The 17627-nt window shown below is 35.8% G+C and overlaps 1 protein-coding gene across 1 annotated transcript in view; it reads left to right on the forward strand.

The window, feature by feature from the left end:
- The window catches only part of ZDHHC15 (zinc finger DHHC-type palmitoyltransferase 15), a 128588-nt gene that overhangs the window by 55870 nt on the left and 55091 nt on the right, over positions 1 to 17627 (forward strand). Inside the window, exons 4-8 of the mRNA XM_067722282.1 lie at positions 2503 to 2623; positions 10409 to 10478; positions 11969 to 12001; positions 12726 to 12846; positions 17411 to 17543. Of these exons, the coding sequence (XP_067578383.1) occupies positions 2503 to 2623; positions 10409 to 10478; positions 11969 to 12001; positions 12726 to 12846; positions 17411 to 17543 (478 nt within the window). The remainder of the gene's footprint in view (positions 1 to 2502; positions 2624 to 10408; positions 10479 to 11968; positions 12002 to 12725; positions 12847 to 17410; positions 17544 to 17627) is intronic.

A 17627-nucleotide genomic window follows, 5' to 3' on the forward strand; every position in this document is an offset into this window, starting at 1 on the left:
CCTTTCAAGCTGGGGCAGTATACCACAAGAAAGTTATATTCCCAAGACCATCCCCGAACTTAAAGCGCTGCCCCAAGGTGCTACTTTTAATTATCAACATTAAAAAAGAATTGTTTAAAACTTTATACTTTTAAATCAACTATACTTCAATAAGAAGGTTAAAAATAAGTTAAAAAATAAAACTTTATACTTTCCAGTTAGCATAATTGTTCTTCTAAGAAAACAAAAAAAAAACCCAGTTGTTTTTATATTAAATTTATATTATTTAGTTACCATTTTATAATATTGACCTATAGACTTTTGGTTCTGAAAATTCTTAGTTGTGTGTGCCTATACAGTTCATCACAGAATCCTTGGCTTCCTGGGCCTCCACCCATTAAATGCCTATAGTGCACCATATTTACTGTAATAGCCAAAAATTCCCCTATTCATTTCCACATACCCACAGGAAGTCACTCTAGTTTAGAATGACATGATACCATAAAAATGCACCACCACAGGTATGGTTCTTAAAATAGAGTGTTTGATTTTATACATTTCCGATTTTAAAAGTCAGATACATTTAAATTATCTTAAATATTTTATTAATTTATTTGTTTTACTATTTTACTGATGTACAAATACATACTCTATTCCAAGAACTAAGCTGTAAAGAGTATGATTTCATGATTTTTTACCTATATTTACACCTATATAATCACCATCCAGGTTAAGATTTTGAACATTTCCAACACCTCAGGAATCTCTTTCATACCCTTTCCCAATCAGCTTCCTATCAGACATAACCACTAGTCTTTCTATCACCATAGATTAGTTTTGCCTATTTTTGAGCCTCACACAAAAAAGGAATCATAGTATGCACTGTTCTGTGTAAGCCTTTCACTCAGTGCAGTGTTTTCCAGATTCATTCATGTTGATGTATGTTTCAGTTATTCATTCCCTTTTACTGCTGTTAGTTATTCTCTTTTATCACAGTTGATTTATCCATTCACCAATTAAAGGACACTTGTGTTGTTACCATTTATTTCTATTATGAATAAAGCTGCTATGAACAATCTTGTACCTGTCTTTTGGCATACACACAAACACACATACATACACACACACACACACACACACACACACACTCATTGTTCTCTTAGGTATATAACTGGGAATGGAATTGCTGAGTCATAGGGCGGCACATATTTAGCTTATGTAGATAATGCCAAACAGTTTTCCAAAGTGGTTGCATAAATCTACACTCCCACCAAGATCTTCAGATCCTCAAAATGCACCATAAAGGAAGTAAAGAGGAAAGCCACAGACTGGTAGAAAATATTCAACAAAGGACTAGTATACAAAATACATAAATTACTATTCAAATCATTACAAAATCAATAATAAAAAATACACATAACCCAATTATTTTTTAATGGACAAAGACTTGAATAGGCAATTCACAGGAAGATACCCAAATGGCCAATAAACTCATAAAAAGGTGCTGAATGTCATTAGTAATCAAAGGAGTGCAAATTAAAATCAGAATAACATACTGCTACACACTATCTAGAATAGTTAAAAATTTAAAGATTGGCTATATCAAATATTTCTAAATGATTTAAGAAATTGGACTTGTAAAAGAGACTTTAATTACTTGTTATTATCCAGCACTGTTACACCAGTCTTGTGAAGTAAGTATTATTTCCTCTGTTTTACAGACAAAGAAACTTAGGTTGAGAGTATCTGATTTTCCAAAGTGATTTTTGAACTATTAAATGGCAGAGATTAAGTTTAAATCCAGAGAATGTGATCACAGATCTTTCTCTTTTTCACCTCTGCCTACCCTTTGGCCCAAACAGAAGAAAACTTACAGGTTTGTATTACTTTGGAAAATCATTGGCATTTTTTTGCCAGATTAGCAAAGTGTAGCACAAACATGGCAACAAGCTCCATACCAGACTAAAAATTTCTGAAATAGTGAGAATATCCAAATTTCTATTCATTTGAAAAATTATTATAGAATGTGAAGACAATGTTGCAAGTAGTCTCATCCAGCTTCTCCAAGAGTGTCACCTATGAAAAATACTCACAACTTAATAAGAAGCATAGTTTATCATCAACAGGGTCCTGGCAACAAGGTATCACATATCAACATGCAATATCGTATTACGGTATAATGGAGTGGAAATGGCATAAGTCTTGGGGTCAAGTGAACTGGGTTTGGGGCTTAGTTTTGCTGCTTTTATTAGTTGAGTGAGTGTAACCATAGATAAGGTACTTAATCTAAGTTTTATTTTCTTTAGTTATAAAACAATATTACCTATCACATAGAGTTATGAATATTTAGATAAAAGCCAAATAAGATAAATGAGATAATTATCCAGAGAAAGTTATAAACCAAATTGGTACCTGAGCTTCAAGGATAGGTAACAAATATTTTCATCCAAATAGTTATTGTTGTTTTTAATCTTTTCTGTGAATTTTGGAAAGTAAAGTCTTGCCTCTCACTTCTCCTTCCAGTTCCACCTGTCCTATACCGACAAGGAGCGCTATGAAAATGAAGAGAGACCTGAGGTCCAGAAGCAGATGCTTTCTGATATGGCCAAGAAGCTACCAGTTTACACAAGAACTGGGAGTGGAGGTCAGTTCATCCAAAGTCGCTTAGAGAGGCAGATCAACAAGGATCTCAGAAAGACTGAGTCATAAATATCCTCAATCTAGCCCACTTTTTCCTCCTTTCTTCTGAAGAACACTGTGGAGTTTTTTCTCAACATTTTATTATAAAAAAGGTCAAACATTTACCCAAGATGGAATAATTATAAACATCTGTATACCCACCACTGGAGTCACCACTAACATTTTACTATATCTCTTTATCACATATCTGTCCACAAATCCATCCCTCTATCCATCATCCATCAAGATATCTTATTTAAAAAATTTTTTTTTACTGAAGTATAGTTGATGTACAATGTAGTGTTAGTTTCTGGTATACAATAAAGTGATTCAATTAAACATACATAAATGTGTGTGTGTATATATATATATATATATATGTGTATATATATACTTTTTTATATTCTTTTCCATTATGGTTTATTACAGGATATTGAATATAGTTCTCTGTGGTATGCAGTAGGTCCTTGCTGTTTATTTCATATATACTAGTTTGTATCTGCTAATACCAAACTCCTAATTTATCCCTCCCCACCTCCTTTCCACTTCGGTAATGATAAATTTGTTTTCTATGACTGTGAGTCTGTTTCTGTTTTGTAAATAAGTTAATTTCTAACATTTTTTTAGATTCCACATATAAGTGATATCATATGGTACTTGTCTTTCTCTCTTATTTCATTTAGTATGATCATCTCTAGGTCCATCCATGTTGCTGCAAATGGCATTATTTCATTCTTTTTTATTGCTGAGTAGTACTCCATCATATATATATACCACATCTTCTTTATCTATTCATCTGTTGATCGACATTTAGGTTGCTTCCATGTCTTGGCTATTGTAAATAGTGCTGTAATGAACATGTAGGGTGCATGTATCTTTTCGAAGTATGCTTTTCTCTGGATATACGCCCAGGAATGGGATTGCTGTATCATATGGTAGTTCTATTTTTAGTTTTTTAAGGAACCTCCATACTGTTCATTATAGTGATTGTACCAATTTATATTCCCACCAACAGTGTAGGAGGGTTCCCTTTTCTCCACACCCTCTCCAGCATTTGTTATTTGTAGATTTTTAATGATGGCAAGCCATTTTATTTTTTGATGCATTTCAAAGTAAGTAGCCGATATCAATACACATCCACCTAAATATTTTATTATTCTTTTTTGGGTGAAATTTACATACAAAACATGCACAAATCTTAAGTGTACTATTCAGTATTTTGACAAATGTACACACCTGTGTAACTAAAACCTCTGAAAACATTACCACACCCCAAAAAGTTCTCTCATGCTCCTTCCCAGTCAAGCCCACCACCACAACCAAAGACAACCACTATTCTGATAGTTTTCCACCATAGATTACTTCTACCTGCTCTAGAATTTCGTATAAATGGAATCATACAGTATGTACTGTTGTATCTGGCTTCTTTTATTCAGCATAATGTTCTTGAGACTCATTCACACTCTTGTGTATTTCATTCCTTTTACTGCTGAGTAGTATTTCTTTTTTTTTACATCATTTTTTTCATCTTTATTGGAATATAATTGCTTTACAATGTTGTGTTAGTTTCTGCTGTACAAAAAGGTGAATCAGCTATATGTATACATATATCCCCATATCCCCTCCCTCTTGAGCCTCCCTCCCACCCTCCCTGTCCTACCCCTCTAGGTCATCACTGGGCATCGAGCTGATCTCCCTGTGCTATGCAGCAGCTTCCCACTAGCCATCCATTTTACATTTGGTAGTGTATATATGTCAATGCTACTACCTCACTTCGTCCCAGCTTCCCCTTCCCCTACTGTGTCAAGTCCATTCTCTATATCTGTGTCTTTATTCCTGCCCTGCCATTAGGTTCATCAGTACCGGTTTTTTAGACTCCATATATATGCGTTAGCATACGGTATTTGTTTTTCTCTTTCTGACTTACTTCACTCTGTATGACGGACTCTAGGTCCATCCACCTCATTACAAAAACAATTTCATTAGTTTCTATGGCTGAGTAATATTCCATTGAATATATGTGCCACAACTTCTTCATCCATTCATCTGTCAATGGACATTTAGGTTGCTTCCGTTTCCTGGCTATTGTAAATAGTGCTGCAATGAACATTGTGGTACATGTATCTTTTACAGTTATGGTTTTCACAGGGTATATGCCCAGTAGTGGGATAGCTGGGTCATATGGTAGTTCTTTTAGTTTTTTAAGAAACCTCCATACTGTTCTCCATAGTGGCTGTATCAATTTACATTCCCACCAACAGTGCAGGAGGGTTCCCTTTTCTCTACACCCTCTCCAGAATTTATTGTTTATAGATTTTTTGATGATAGCCATTCTGACCGGTGTGAGGTGATACCTCATTACAGTTTTGGTTTGCATTTCTCTAATGATTAGTGATGCTGAGCATCTTTTTATGTGTTTATTGGCAATCTGTATGTCTTCTTTGGAGAAATGTCTATTTAGGTCTTCTGCCCATTTTTGGTTTGGGTTGTTTGTTTTTTTGATATTGAGCTGCATGAGCTGCTTGTATATTTTGGAGATTAATCCTTTGTCAGTTTCTTTGTAGATATTTTCTCCCATTCTGAGGGTTGTCTTTTCATCTTGTTTATCGTTTCCTTTGCTGTGCAAAAGCTTTGAAGTTTCATTAGGTCCCATTTGTTTATTTTTGTTTTTATTTCCATTACTCTAGGAGGTGGGTCAAAAAGGATCTTGCTATGATTTATGTCTTAGAGTGTTCTTCCTATGTTTTCCTCTAATAGTTTTATAGCGTCTGGCCTTACATTTAGGTCTTTAATCCATTTTGAGTTTATTTTTGTGTATGGTGTTAGGGAGTGTTCTAATTTCATTCTTTTACATGTAGCTGTCCAGTTTTCCCAGCACCACTTATTGAAGAGGCTGTCTTTTCTACATTGTATATTCTTGCCTCCTTTATCAAAGATAAGGTGACCAGGGCTTCCCTGGTGGCGCAGTGGTTGAGAGTCCACTTGCCGATGCAGGGGACACAGGTTCGTGCCCCGGTCCGGGAAGATCCCACATGCCACGGAGCGGCTAGGCCCGTGAGCAATGGCCGCTGAGCCTGCGCATCCGGAGCCTGTGCTCCGCAACAGGAGAGGCCACAACAGTGAGAGGCTCACTTACCACAAAAAAAAAGAAAAAAAAAAAGATAATGTGACCATATGTGCATGGGTTTATCTCTGGACTTTCTATCCTGTTCCATTGATCTATATGTCTGTTTGTTTGCCAGTACCATTCTGTCTTGATTACTGTAGCTTTGTAGTATTGTCCGAAGTCAGGGAGCCTGACTCCTCCAGCTTCATTTTTCTTTCTGAAGATTGCTTTGTCTGTTTGGGGTCTTTTGTGTTTCCATACAAATTGTAAAATTTTTTGTTCTAGCTCTGTGAAAAATGCCATTGGTAATTTGTAGGGATGGCATTGAATCTGTAGGTTGCTTTGGGTAGTATAGTCATTTTCACAATACTGATTCTTCCAATCCAAGAACATGGTGTATCTCTCCATCTGTCTGTATCATCTTTGATTTCTTTCATCAGTGTCTTATAGTTTTCTGCATGCTAGTCTTTTGCCTCCTTAGGTAGGTTTATTCCTAAGTATTTTGTTCTTTTTTTTGCAGTGGTAAATGGAAGTGTTTCCTTAATTTCTCTTTCTTATTTTTCATTGTTATTGTGTAGGAATGCAAGAAATTTCTGTGCATTAATTTTGTATCCTGCAGCTTTACCAAATTTGATTTACTCTAGTAGTTTTCTGGTGGCATCTTTAGGATTCTCTATGTATAGTATCATGTCATCCATAGACAGTGACAGTTTTACTTCTTTTCCAATTTGTATTCATTTTATTTTTCTTCTCTGATTGCCATAGCCAAAACTTCCAAAACTATGTTGAATAATGGTGAGAGTGGGCACCCTTGTCTTGTTCCTGATCTTAGAGGAAATACTTTCAGTTTTTCACCATTTTGAATTATGTTGGCTGTGGGTTTGTCATATGTGGCTTTTATTATGTTGAGGTAGGCTCCCTCTCTGCCCACTTTCTGGAGACTTTTTATCATAAATGTGTGTTGAGTTTTGTCAAAAGCTTTTCTGCATCTATTGAGATGATCATATGGTTTTTATCCTGCAGTTTTTTAATATGGTGTATCACATCGATTGATTTGTGTATATTGAAGAATCCTTGCATTCATGGGATAAACCCCGCTTGATCATGGTGTGTGATCCTTTTAATGTGCTGTTGGATTCTGTTTGCTAGTATTTTGTTGAGGATTTTTGCATCTATGTTCATCAATGATATTGGCCTGTATTTTTCTTTTTTTGTCACATCTTTGTCTGGTTTTGCTATCAGGGTGAGTGATGGGGGCCTCATAAAATGAGTTTGGGAGTGTTCCTCCCTCTGATATATTTTGGAAGAGTTTGAGAAGGATAGATGTTAGCTCTTCTCTAAATGTTTGATAGAATTCTCCTGTGAAGCCAACTGGCCTTGGGCTCTTGTTTTTTGGAAGATTTTTAATCACAGTGTCAATTTCAGTGCTTGTGATTAGTCTGTTTATATTTTCTATTTATTCCTGTTTCGGTCTTGGAAAGTTGTACTTTTCTAAGAATTTGTCCATTTCTTCTAGGTTGTCCATTTTATTGGCATATATTTGCTTGTGGTAGTCTCTCATGAACCTTTGTATTTCTCCAGTGTCAGTGAGTAACTTCTTTTTCATTTCTAATTTTATTGATTTGAGCCCTCTTCCTTTTTTTCTTTGAGTCTCGCTAAAGGTTTATCAATTTTGTTTATCTTTTCAAAGAACCATCTTTTAGTTTGATTGGTCTTTGCTATTGTTTCCTTCATTTCTTTTTCATTTATTTCTGATCTGATCTTTGATTTCTTTCCTTCTGCTAAGTTTAGGTTTTTATTGTTCTTCTTTCTCTAATTGCTTTAGGTGTAAGGTTAGGTTGTTTATTTGAGATTTTTCTAGCTTCTTGAGGTAACATTGTATTTCTATAAACTTCCATCTTAGAACTGCTTTTGCTGCACCCCATAGGTTTTGGGTCCTAGTATTTTCATTGTCATTTCTGAGTAGTATTTCATTGTATGAATATCATATTTTCTTTATCAGTTCACCAGTTGATGCTCAAGTGGGTTGTTTCCAGTGCTCAACTATTATGAGTAAATCTGCTATGAAATTCTTGTACAAGTGATTGTGCAGATATGTCTTCATTTTTCTTCAGTAATACTCACTATGGAGTTTTATTGTTAGTTTTCATATGCATGAGTAGAACAGTACTGGCTGAGCAATTCTCCTCGTTTTATTTATTTTTTTAATACATTTATTTATTTATTTTGGGCTTAGTTGGGTCTTTGTTGCTGCGCGTGGCCTTTCTCTAGTTGCAGCGAGTGGGGGCTACTCTTCATTGCAATGCGCAGGCTTCTCATTGCAGTGGCTTCTCTTGTTGCGGAGCTCAGGCTCTAGGTGTGCAGTCTTCAGTAGTTGTGGCTCGTGGGCTCTAGAGCACAGGCTCAGTAGTTGTGGCTCACAGGCTCTAGAGCACAGGCTCAGTAGTTTTCATGCATGGGCTTAGTTGCCCCTCAGCATGTGGCAGCTTCCCAAACCAGGGCTCAAACCCGTGTCCCCTGCACTGGCAAGCAGATTCTTAACCACCATGCCACCAGGGAAGCCCTCTCCACCTTTTAAAATTTGAAAACGAATGCTTTTTTGACAAGTAATTCTAATGTTTCTAATAAGGAAGTTTGTGTTTCAAGGCTCTGGGAAGTATACTGTTGGACACTCACGTTCATCTATTTATCATTTATTTATTCAACCAATATTTATTAAGATCCCATATGACAATTGGGGATGTCGTAATATAGTCTGGGTATTAGATGATATTAAAGATTTATTGTTTACTTTGTTAGAGCAATAATGTCATGGTGGTTATGGTTTATTTAAAAGTCTTCATGCATACTGAAGTATATTGAAAAGGAGACAGACAGGAAATTTTCTATATAATTTCAAACAGTAGTAAACAGAATGGTGCGATAGAGCAGAGATTACAAACTAGAAGTATATGGGAGGAATTGGACCCAGAGATATATTCTGTTTGACCTCTAATGTGTCTTTTAAAACTTTGCATTTTTACTAATTTTTAACAATTAGAATATTTCTGCATGAAAATCCACAATTTTTGCCTACTCTTGAAAACTCAGACACTGGTAACATTCGATCTGCATTTCCCCATGGCAAAAATTAGCTAGAGCTGAGTAGTAGCCGCTCTTTTTAAACACAGCACGAATTCTCAGGTTCTTCACTCACTACTCACTGTTCCCTGGACCCTTGAAGCATTTGTTTGCAGTGCTCATGATATAGAGTAATAGAGAAGGCTTCTCTGAGGCAATGTCATTTGATCTGAGACCTTAATAAGAAAAAGTAGCTTGCAGGAATTCCCTGGTGGTCCAGTGGTTAGGACTAAGTGCTTTCACTACTGGGGCCAGGTTCAATCACTGGTCAGAGAACTAAGATCCCACAATCCATGCAGAGCCACCAAAAAAAAAAAAAAGTAACTTGCCATGCTAAGGGTTTGGAACTCCATTGAAGGTTTTTAGTGGAGAGTGATATGATCTGATTTAGATTTTAACAAATCACCTGGCTATTCTGTAGAGAATGTATTGTGAGGGGGCAAGAGTGAAAGCAAATAATTAGGCAGCTATTGCAGTCATCTAAGTTAGAGGTGATGGTGGCTTAAACTGGACAGTGGTGTTTGACCGTATCTTTAAAAACATGTTGAAGGAACTAAACATGCATGTCCCTCTCCCCTCCTTGTTACCTCAGTTATATGCATACTTTGGTCACCACCACCACCACATTGCTAGAATGAACACAGAAACTCTGCTGAATTAATAGTTCATTATGTTGAATCAGTTATGTGTGCTTAAGGTACACTTTAGGTTTAATTATTATATTAGCTCAAATTTTCATAATTTTAGTTGTTACACTTAATAATCACATAAACAGTCATACTCTATCAATGAACACAGAGAAAATTAGAAGGAAAGGAAAATGTCTTTCATGCAAGGAAATAAAGAAGGAAGGAGGTAGAGAGGGAAGGAGAACTGATTTTTTATATCATACTTACAAAGTGAAAAGAATCCTGAACTAAAGGGTCAGAAAAACTGTACTAGTCACAGCCTTGCCACTTGCTTACTGTGTGATTTTGTGTAAGTTACTTGACATGGCTCAGGTCTTTATTTTCTACATCTGTGGAATGGTCAATTGAACTAATTTGTTCTAGAATGTCTCTTCTATTCTTCAAATTCTTATTCTAAGAACTACCTTCTTTACCATGCTTTAGGAGTTTTATCCACCTCATACAATCCAACCTCTGGAGACAGGAGATAAATTATGAATCCTGTTTTCAGATAGGAAAGTTGGAATAAACAGAGGCTAAATGATTTTCCCAAGATAACTCAAGCAATTGACAGTATAGTTTGTTTCATAATACAGAATTTTATGATCAGATATCCAGATATGAAAACTTTTCCCCTTACACTCATCCCCCAAAAGGTGCTTTTAAGATTGATCCAACAGGGAAAAAAATACATACCACAATTCTCTTATGTGATCTGTCTTTTGCTTGGTAACTTGAAATGAGATGAGTTTGAGTGCCTGTAATCAGTGTATAACAAGTCACCCAGATTTGCTAGTAAGATATATGGTGTCATATTGATCCCTAACCAGTGCTAACCACCTTATTTTTCCTATAGCCGTAAGGTTCTGTGACCGGTGCCATTTGATCAAGCCAGATCGCTGCCACCACTGCTCTGTCTGTGCCATGTAAGTGACAGCCATAATTCCCCTGGGCTGAGCTTGGCCACTGATGGTTGCCTTAAAAACCAAGTGACTTATCCTAACATGTTGATCCTAAAGAGCATTTCCTTTCAATCATAATGAGCACATGCCAAATACCCTCACAGGGATGATGATGATTCAAACTATTATAAAGATAGGAAAGAGAAATAAAACTGCATTTTAAAAAATAAACATTTTATTTTAGAACAGTTTTAGATTTATAGAATCATTTATAGAATTTATAGAATCATTGTATGTAGTTCTTATATGCCCCACACCATTTTCCATGTAATATCTTACATTAATATCTTACATTAATATGGTACATTTCTTACAATTAATGAACCAGCATTGATTTTTTATTTTTAGCCAAAATCCATACTCTATTTAGATTTTCTCAGTTTTTCCCTGAAGTCCTTGTTCTGTTACAGGATCCTATCCAGGATACCGTATTACATTTAGTTGTCATGTCTTCTAGGCTCCTCTTAGCTGTGATAGTTTCTCAGACTTTACTTGTTTTTGATAACCTTGACGGTTTTTAGAATTGTCGGGTATTTTGCAGACTATCCCTCAGGTGGGATTTGTCTGATATTTTTCTCATAATTAGATTTAGATAATGTCTTTTGGGGGAGGAAGACCAGAGAGATTAAGTGCCATTCTCATTATATCATATCAAGGGTACGTACTATAGACATGACTTATCACTGCAATGTTAATCTTAATCATCTGACTGAGGCAGTGTTTGCCAGATTTCTCCACTGTAAAGTTACTCTTCTTCCACCCCCACTCCATACTGTACTCTTTAGAAGGAAATCTCTGTGTACAGCCAACACTAAAGGAATGAGAAGTTATGCTTCCCCCACCCTGCCTTGCAGGCAGAGTATCTACATAAATTATTTGGAATTCCTCTACATGGGAGATTTGTCTCTTTTCCCTCATTTATTTATTAAATCATTTACTTATATCAATATGTGGGCATGGACAATCATTTTACATTTGGGGTTATAAGTCAATACTACTTTATTTTGTTACTCAAATTGCTCCAGCTTTGTAAAATCCCATTTTTATACTAATAAATATAAGCTTCATGTCCTTCTTCTTGAGTGCTTGTTCCATCCATGTTTCTCTTACCCTTGATTCAAGCACAGGCTGCAGTCATGTTTTCTTCTTTACTTTTATTAAACTAAGTAAATAAAATGAGGAGAGGTATCTTGGACCTACCCTCTGTGTCAGTATCCTAGAGTTCCCTTTAAAAAATGCCTTTTAAAGGTTGGAATTTTAGTCATGTAACTTGCTGCCAGCATGATCCTAAAGTTTTGTGATTGGCTCATCCTAGGAACAACTGAGGACAGAATAGTTTTGGAGAAGCTATAGTGGAAATCTAAGAATGAGTGTACTGGGACCATGTAAAAATACTGGTGATACCCTGAGTTCAATTCTGAAGTTTATCACACTGTATTTTCTTCCTTTTGTAGGTGTGTATTAAAAATGGATCATCATTGCCCTTGGTATGTCCTTTTGATTAATTTCTCCCCTCTAATAGGGTCAAAGTTGTTCAATGCCTACTTTCCTAAGCATAGTTGTAAAATGCCTGTTTCCCCTACCATAATTCACTGGGCTTTGTATTTGTGTGGGGAACAGGGAAGGCGTAACATTTTAAAGCAAGAATAAATATACCATCAAAGGTGTGATAGTGAATTCCTGGTGTCACAGAGCTAATGGTCTCTTGTCCATTAGCTATAATAACGAAAGAGAGTACAGATAGTTGTCCCCTTTGACATTACATAATTCAGTTCTTTTTTTAGCTGTCTTGATGTTTGAAAAACTCTAGATTGTTAATTTAAGCAATTCTCCAAATTTTGTATGTCTGACCTAGAGAACCAGTATGAAATCATCTAACTATAAAGAGAACATGCCATAATATACTAAGTATAGCTGCGGAGATTGTAGTAGGTTTTCAGCATCCAAGATCCAGGTTTGCTTGGGTGTGTCAGGAACCAGTCCAGAACTGTTAGGTAGGCCAGCTGTCTCTGTGTCTGTAAATAAAAGGAAAAACAAGTGAGACATGAACTTGTGTTTCCAGTCTGTTCCTATTAAGGCACTTAAATTTCTGTTGAGTTTCTACACAACAGATAATGAAGCAGCAGGGGTAACACAGTTCACTCTGTATCAGTGTGTTCTAAATCAATGGATCCTGATTTCAAATTAGTTTTTCTTTTTTTCCTTTTTTAGGGTTAATAACTGCATTGGATTTTCCAACTATAAATTCTTCCTTCAGTTCTTAGCTTATTCTGTTCTCTATTGCCTGTACATTGCTACAACGGTCTTCAGCTATTTCATCAAATACTGGAGAGTAAGTTAAAAAATCCAGAAGGGTCCCCCCACCAAGAATAAATACACACCTATTCCAATCTGTGACATTGTTCACATTATCTTTTTCTTTTTTACATTTTGAAGTAGCTAATACTGAAGTAATCAGAAGGGAAAGCACAGAAAACAAGTTTCCCACATTAAATATTCTGAGATTTAAGAGGCTGTTATTTAGATGTCAGTTAAAGTTTCTATCATACATGAGAATCTTGTTGGGCCTCCAGGAACCTAATCTCTTGAGACTTACTGATTCTTTACAATGTATTTATCTAATCAAGTTTTAAAAATCTACTTCGTACCAATTTTAGATTTGAAAAATGTTGAAACTAATTCTAAATCCCTAGTTTCCTAAGAAAAAGGCTGACAAAGCACTCCCTCGTTGTCAGAAAATACTTTCTAAATCCCTGTTCAAAGGAAGTTGCAAAATTCCTACTGGACAGAAAGATTCATTAACTCATTCAAAATGAAAAGGGAGAGTCTTATTTGAACTTTGTATGACAAACTCTGGGTAGGGTATAAGGAGAACTGAGTTCTAATACTGGCTCTGCTACCTGCTTCACTGGCTCATTGCCAAGATCAAATGAAACATGTTGAGGGACTTCCCTGGCAGTCCGGTGGTTAAGACTTCATCTTCCAATGCAGGGGGTGTGGGTTCGATCCCTGGTCAGGGAGCTAAGATCCCACATGCCTCACGGCCAAAAATCCAAAGCATAAAACAGAAGCAATATTCTAACAAATTCAATAAATACTTTAAAAATAGTCCACATCAAAAAAAAAAAAAGAAAGAAATGAGGAAATCATAAGATATTATCCAATGTAAGGTTAAAAGAAAAAGATTAACCTTACACTGGATAATACCTTTAAAACAATGAAACAGATGTTGAAAATATTTTACTTTTCAAAACATGATTTCAATCATTATAATGAAATCTTTTTAAAAATCCTACTTTCACCTTTCTTCTACTTGAAGATATCAGTTATATCCCATCTATTTCCAAAAAATTGAAGGCAGATTTTCAGTTTACATATGTATATGGGGTCTGCAGCAGTATAGTGATTTTTTTTTTAATTTCATGCCAATGGACTCCAGAAGATATGTCTTCCCCACATACAACTACAATACAGTTACTAAGACATTATAACCTTACATGATGAGGGCTTTCCAAACTGAACCTGAATAGCAAAAAGCAGATGTGGGCAGAGCTACTGGTTATTACTTTAGGAATTGCACAAGAGCCTGTATAACAGGAATATCTCACCTCAGGGGGAGAGGTGAAGCACATAAATCCTGTGAGTAGAATATAGCTTATAATAAACTGGAGAAAAAAAGGAGAAAGGCAAGGCAGTGAGAGCATAAATAGCTGAGAATATTTAAATTATTAATTAGTGCTTTGATCCCTAGTAGTGTAGAAAATATAGTGTAGAATATTATAGAGGTATGGGCTTTGCATTCTCTCTTCGACTTGCTTAATCAATTCCAATATTTAATAACTTTAAGAATCAAGAATTATATAATGCATATCAAAATCTTCAACTCAGGGATATAAAAGTATAAGCAGAAATGAAGTTTTATCATAAATTGTCCCCAAATACAAAATGCTTCATCATCCTGGTGTCTCTTCTTTGGCCCCTTTCCACATCACAGGATCTCTTATCTATTGCCCAGGTTTCCATGACCTTTTTGGCATTCTATTCACACACTAAGCCACTACCATAAAAAAAATCTCCTGCAACCAATTCAGCAGGGAAAGTGTCAGCCTTGGTCTTCACTACAGACTTTACTTGGTCCTTAACAGAGTAGGCTACTGTTTAAAAACTACCCTTTGATAACAGAGTAAACAATGTTGTATTTCAATCATTTTGCCTTTGGCCCTCCTAGTCAGCCAATAATCAAATACCACAATGCCAGCCAGGTGCTGTATGCTTCTTTTACCCTCGAAAGGTAATATCTAGATATGAATTAATCTCCAGAAATGTGCCAGTATTCACAAGCAAGGGGTGAAAATAGCCTTGCCCTTTTCCTATTCCTTCATTTTTTTCTCCACAATAAACTAGCTCATGCCTGACAGATGCCAGGCGAGGAAACCTACCCTGGCTTGCCCTCATAATGAAAAGGGCATTGACAGTTCAGAGAAATGCTTCTTTGCAGTCTCTCCAGCCAGAGAGCACTTTAGTGTGGTTTAAAGATGGCTTTCTCAGTTCAAATTGAGTCTCCCCTAAAATGAAAAGTAAACACTGCCATGTATTTTAAAAGCCATGTATCAAGGAGACTAGCTGTGCTCCTAAGAATAGCAACCTCCATTTGTATGGTACTTTACCATTTTCAAAGCACTTTCATATCTATTATATCATCTTATCCTCACCACAACCTTGTGAACTAGGTAAAGCAGGAATTATTAGACTAATTTAAAGATGATAAAACTGAGGGTCATAGTAGTTAAGTGACTTGCTCAGGATCACCCAGCTTCTAAGTTGCAAAGTGAGAACTTGAACTTGTCTGACTCTTAAGCCCAGTAATCTTAAACACTGTACCATGTCCTACTGCCCATTATGGTCCTACTATAGAGAAGCTCTAGCTCCTTTGAAATAAAGAATTCAGAAGACCATCAGATTGTGGTTCTCCTCTCAATATTAACTTAAAGAGTAGCACTTTGATAGGAAATTGATATTTGACTTATGAAAAAAGTAGTAATATACACCTCCCACACTGGGCCATGAATCTCCTCATAGAGGCTATGAATTCTTTTAGAACAGAGATAATAGGATTAATCTACCAATAACCACTGTTTCTGGTGGTTATTGCTTTGAGTAATTTAACTTGGTTATCTCCTGAGTAGGTAATTTTGAACATAGGGCCATCACCCTCTTCTAACAAAAAAGAAAGTTAAATATTAAGGACTTTATCAAGGGACAACACAGTAGATATGCTTTGGCAGACAGAAGAGAGTTCTATAAGAGCAATTAGGGAAGGGAAAGACTTGCAGCTCAGCCCCTCAGAGTGTGAACTGACTTTATATCAGTCCCTACTGCCCAGCCATTTCCTATTGTCCATTTAAACATGAAAGATAAGAAGTAAAATAAATGTGAGCTTTAAAAGCTTTTAAAAACTTATTAAAAAAGTAGAGATTATGAAAACAAAAACACAGCCAGGCAAAAACCACTACAAAATCTTTCCTATAAATTCAAAACAAAACAAACAAAAACCAATCAAATTCAATTTGGGTGCTTAGGCCAAGATTTTGTAGAGGAATCGTTTCAAAAAGGAGCTTCACATAAAAGTTCATGAAGGTCAAAGTTCTTGGTATAGCTATTTCCTGGCGTGCTCTGCCCCCAGGCAAATTTCACCCAGACCACCCCTCAGCTGAAAGCATCTGACTGGTTTACTTCACTTTATCTTCATCCTTCAAACACATACTGTCTGGAAGATTCCCAATATTTCCTTACATCAAAATAAATATAAATCTCCTCTAAGAGACGAAAAAAATCTGTACCATCTGAATTTGCCAAGTGTTTCCAAGCCTTAACGTTCTCCTTCCAAACTGTAGTAGAACTAGATCCTAATGTCAAGGTCCACTTCAACCAAGAATCACCTTTACTACTCAAGAGCATTTGGAAATATTTCAAAGCAATTCATCACACCAAAACAATGATCAACACAGGAAAGGGGGAAATAAAGAAAAGTCTTTCTCCCAACTGCTTACTCCAAAATTGAAAATGTTTTCTAATATTCTCTTCAGAAGACAAAATGTTACATGCTGTGCATGCTATAAAACTTTAGAAAATTCATTCTAGTCTGGGGCTGCTTTAAAAAAACAAAACTGTTGCCATATGGAAAATGAGATGTCCCAGCTAACTATAAAAATCTTTAGCTACCTACTTTTACAATTACCTGTCAAATCTTGCATGATTTTACTGTCTAAACAGCTGTTTCACAGGATGTAATATACCAGCACGTTCTACTTCAACTATAAAAAACAACCACACAAAATTTGCAGTAGCTTTAAAATCAAGTCGACTTAGAAGTAGAACATTTTAAAATTCTACCTATGTGTTTTAACTTCCTACATATATCACTATGACATTTTTAGCACACATATATCCAAAGAAACATGACATATAAAGTATTCCAGAATAACCCACCTTGAAACAAGAGGATGAACCATATGACCTCAAGATCACCTCTAGCCAATGACTCAAAATTTACAAACTAAATGGAATACAAGCTTAAGAGGTTGCATACCAGTTATGGCTTCAGTATACTCTTTTAACCTTACCCTTTTCTAATTGGTACATTATATACTCTATTTTACACTGAACTGCACTTAAGCAAAGATCCATTTTAGGCTGTGTAGGCTGATTGCATATCCATAATAAGGTATGGTCATCCACAGAAAGAACTGTTTTGTAAAAATTTTACAAAATCTACTTTTTTAATTACAGCTAGACATTTTATACATATGGAAGAAAGTACTAACCTATACAGAAAAACTAGCCAAACCTTATGACTTTAATCCTTTGTTTCTGTTTGTTTATTATTTCTTTTCTAGGGGGAATTGCCCAGTGTTCGCTCTAAGTTCCATGTCCTTTTTCTCCTCTTTGTGGCCTGCATGTTTTTTGTCAGCCTTGTGATTCTCTTTGGTTACCATTGTTGGCTTGTCAGCAGAAACAAAACCACCTTAGGTAAGACTGGATATTAAGGCTAGGAAAAAAACATATGAATGTATATCCCTGTGACCTATGGATTGTTCCTAAGGAAGAGAGAAA

This window comes from Pseudorca crassidens, chromosome X (genome assembly GCF_039906515.1).
Source record: "Pseudorca crassidens isolate mPseCra1 chromosome X, mPseCra1.hap1, whole genome shotgun sequence".
Classification (NCBI taxonomy): domain Eukaryota; kingdom Metazoa; phylum Chordata; class Mammalia; order Artiodactyla; family Delphinidae; genus Pseudorca; species Pseudorca crassidens.